Raw genomic sequence first — 4,289 nt, 5'->3', positions numbered from 1 at the left:
TTCAACAACACAAACGGAGGCTGTACACGTGGACTTCACATAAACTTTTTGATTATAAATCATGAGGACATTGTATTCTCCATTGTAAACATTTTAATACTTAGTGTGGATGTTCTTCTTATCTGAAAACAAAGATGGCTGATTTATTTAGGAACATTTTAGCTCTAAAATTGTATTAGTCTAAGAACTCTCCATATAGAGGAAGCAGAGAGATTAAGCATTATGTAATTATTAAAATAGATTAATGTAGAGCCAATATGATTTTCTTACATAAAGAAGCTATTTGAAATAGAAATGGACTCATGTGGGCTTGAGAGCTACTAAGGAATTACAAAGGTCATTCAAAATTACAATACATTAAAAATTAGCTGACAGGTCTGATAGAGACTGATGGAACCACTGACAGTATGGTTGCTACACACCCTACAAGATTGGAAGTGAATTTACTCCCACGGCTCAATTTTCAGCCAAATGATACACAGGATTATAAGGGAAAAATAATACCAGGGAGTTACTCACTTAGAACAATCAATCATACAAGATCAAAATTATCATAGCTATACTCTGATCCAATAAAATAATTTAAATTTCTAAAGTCGTAGAAGGATGAGTCAAAGAGCTTATCCGTAAAAGTACTGATCCATCCTTTTCATGGTAGAGTGGGTATTAAGTGTAAATTAAAATGTTTAAATAAAATTACAAATGTGTCACTGGTCTGGGAACTTGATTACCTATTGAATGTTTTCATGGGTATTATGATGTCTCATTCCATGAAAAGATATTTTTATTATTCTCACTTTCCAGAAGTGGAAATCAAGGGTTTTAAGTAAATTTTTCATAACACGCAACTCAACAGAAGAGTTTTGATTTGAAATCTGACCTGTATGAGTCTGGAGTTAATCTTACTCATTTCCCTTCATTGACTCTCAAAAATTTGACCTTAGGTAAACTGACTGCTGTTGAATCATACATCAATATTCTTTATTTTTTAATAAATGATTGTAGCCAGGTCAAATGTCATCATTAAGTTTATTTTATAATCTTCTTTTCTGGGCCACGGCTTCTGGTCGGATATGGAGTTGATAATGTTAGCACAATTTAGGATTGCCTAGCACCTTGGGAACATAAGGAAATTGCCTTTTTAAATGAAGCAAACAGTGCCATTAACTTATATTTGTTTATTCTAAGTGGCATTCAAGAAAATCAGTTATTTCTAATTCTTACAATAAGCCCCACTCTTCTTTTATTCAGCTCTTTAGCACAAACATATAATTATGTAAACTATTTAACTGAAAAATTTCTGTTATATGTACAGATGAAGACACAAGCATCCTTCAAAGCTGAGTCTACCTATGGAAAATGAAGTCAAGAGTTAAAGTAATTATCTGGATGACACATGGAAATGCTTTCTATGAGGAAAGCAGCTGGCTCATTAAGTGAGGTAATTATAAGCACAGTTTGCAAAAAGTCTTTCTCATAAGCAAGCAACACTTTCACATTTTCAAAATTGGTTCACATTGTAATCCTGTGAAATGATCAGGTAAGCTATATATGAACTATTTTACAATAAAGTTATATATTTTATAACTTTATATAAGTTATATATATATATATATAAGTTTATATAAGGTATATTGTAGCTAGTTTACAATATAGTTTTGAAACTGAGGAAATGTACTTTATCCTTATCAGGCCACACCATATAAATAGTTGGTTAACAATTAATAAGGCTTTGAGACTGGTTTATAGCCAACATCTTCATTCTATTCCTTACCTATATGATGTCAATTTGTATATTATATGACACTTGTGCATATGGTATGCATATCTTGTGATTATCATTAATTTTTAGTTTCTCCCTGAAGTGTTTCATTTATACATGAACAGCAGAATCCACAAGTTTTCAACTCAAGAAGTGGTAGGGGACTAGAAAGATCATCTTTCATTGTGATCTTCCCTAGGAGGGAAAAAAAAATTCTCACTGCTTTCATTATGTATCTACTTGTATGGATTTGGGTTTTGGAGTCAGAAAATCTCAGAAGGACTGTTTTGTAATTTTTAATCTTAACTTCTCAAAGCATGAGTTTGCTACCAATAACATAGGATAATAAGACTTGACATGGCCTGTGTCCTAGACACTAGACACTGAGAAATGGCTGTGTTGTATTATTTCTCTTAGTCTTGAACACAACAGTTAGATGAAGGTATTGTTATTTTTATATCTCCTCTTCTCATTTAAAAATAATGAATAATAATATTAATAAAAATCTAACTCTTAACATATACTTATTGTTTGCTAAGCATAGAAGTAGACACTTTTCTGTGGGCCTTTATTTTTTATAAATAATGCATTAATTCATCTTAAAGCCCTAGTTCAATTCAGACATTTCAAGAAATATTTGGGACGTAGGTATGATATCCTCACTCACACACTCACTGTCATGGAGTTAGATCTGACTCATAGCAACCGCTCCTTGTGTTTCCAAGACCGTATCACTACAGAAGTAGATTGTCCAACCTTCCTTCTGAGGAGTGACTGGTAGGTTTGAACTGCCAGCCTTCCAGTTAACAGTCAAATGCCTTAGGCACTACACCACCAGAGCACCCTATGATGTCCTACTGACTATTAATGTAGGTATTAGCTCTTCTTTTATTTAAGATAAGATATCTCCTAATGAGAGATGCATTGCCTACACAGGTCATCCTGGTTCCTAGGCCATGTCAGTGGCCTTCCATGACTAATACATTCTCCTCTTCCTTTCAGCAGAGTTTGATATGCTTCAGAATTCTTTTCAACAATTCTCTCTAGGTAGCTGAGTTGTCACCTAAGAGAAAAACTATATGTCATCCCTTCCACGTATGAATGTTTCTTCCATATTAAAACTCTGACTATTTTAATGGATTTAACTCACTTCTGACTGATGCCTCATGACTGCCTTCAACAAATTTATAATTTTGTGTTCTCAACAAGAAAAGAAGCACTTAAGATACCTTTGCTTATGGATGCACTAACCTGTTGCTGACTATGCTAATACCATAAACTGCCTGAGGCAAATAATGATAGATTCTCCATGGTCACAGTGGTGCCTTTTACCTTTCTCTCAGAAATCATGAAAAACCAAAGCTTTGTAACCGAGTTCATCCTCTTGGGCCTTTCACAGAACCCAAATGTTCAGAAAATAATATTCATCCTATCTTTTTTTGGCTACCTTGCAACTCTTGGGGGTAATTTGCTGGTGTTTGTGACAATTGTCTACACCCCTGCCCTCATGGCCTCCCCCATGTACTTTTTTCTCGCTTTCCTGTCCTTCCTGGATGCATGCTTCTCCTCTTCCATTGCCCCAAAGATGATTGTGGACTCCATCTCTGAGAGGAAAGCCATCTCTTTCGATGGCTGTATGACCCAACTCTTTGCTGGACACTTCTTTGCTGGAGTGGAGATGATTGTCCTTACCGCCATGGCCTATGACCGCTATGTGGCTATTTGCAAGCCTTTGCAGTACCACTCTATCATGAATTGGAGGCTTTGTGGCATTCTGATGGGGATATCCTGGACAGGGGGCTTATTGCATTCTGTGGTACAAATTCTCTTTACTTTCCACCTGCCCTTCTGTGGCCCCAATGTCATCAATCATTTCATGTGTGATTTGTACCCATTATTGGAGCTTGCCTGCACAGACACTCACATCCTTGGCCTTTTTGTGGTTGCCAATAGTGGCTTTATGTGTATCATCAACTTCTTCTTGTTGCTTATCTCCTATTGTGTCATCTTGCACTCACTGAGATCTCATAGCTCTGAGGGTCGTCGCAAAGCTCTCTCCACCTGTGGATCTCACGTTGCTGTTGTGGTTTTGTTATTTGTTCCATGCATATTTGAGTATGCAAGACCTCCATCTGCTTACTCTTTTGACAAGATGGTGACCATATTTTACACCCTTCTAACCCCCCTGCTCAATCCTTTGATTTACACTTTCAGGAATAAGGAAGTGAAAAATGCCATGAGGAAGTTGTGGACCAGGTGGGTAATGTTTTCTAATGAAAAATAAAACATTAAAAAAGAAAAGAAAAAAGGCCTTCAAAGGGAAAGAAATCAAAAAGGCCTTAGAAGGACTTTATACTGGATGAACATTGTAAGACAGAAGTAACATGAAAACAAGCTCACTGCTGTCAAATCAGATCCAACTCATGGTGACCTCTCTTTGAGTTTTTGAGGCAGTATCACTATGGAGGTGGAATGCTTCCTTCCAAGGAGTGGCTGGCGGGTTTGAACTGCAAGCCTTCTGGTTAGC

General features: G+C 36.3%; 1 protein-coding gene across 1 annotated transcript; it reads left to right on the top strand.

Moving 5' to 3' along the window:
• Positions 1 to 3,056: 3,056 nt before the first annotated feature.
• On the top strand, positions 3,057 to 4,046 carry LOC103211817 (olfactory receptor 4C15-like). Its single transcript, XM_007957799.2, has one exon. The coding sequence runs from the start codon at positions 3,072 to 3,074 to the stop codon at positions 4,044 to 4,046; it is 975 nt and encodes a 324-aa protein (XP_007955990.2). The 5' UTR covers positions 3,057 to 3,071.
• Positions 4,047 to 4,289: the final 243 nt, after the last annotated feature.

Source organism: Orycteropus afer, unplaced genomic scaffold (assembly GCF_000298275.1).
Source record: "Orycteropus afer afer isolate SDZICR_OR568_19922 unplaced genomic scaffold, OryAfe1.0 scaffold00799, whole genome shotgun sequence".
Taxonomy (NCBI): Eukaryota; Metazoa; Chordata; class Mammalia; order Tubulidentata; family Orycteropodidae; genus Orycteropus; species Orycteropus afer.
Note: the sequence above shows the minus strand (reverse complement) of the source record. Positions and strands in the feature narration are given on the sequence as shown.

What these genes read in the sequence shown, in the direction of transcription:
- LOC103211817 (XM_007957799.2), top strand. Translation starts at nt 3,072, where the DNA reads ATGGTCACAGTGGTGCCTTTTACCTTTCTCTCAGAAATCATGAAAAAC.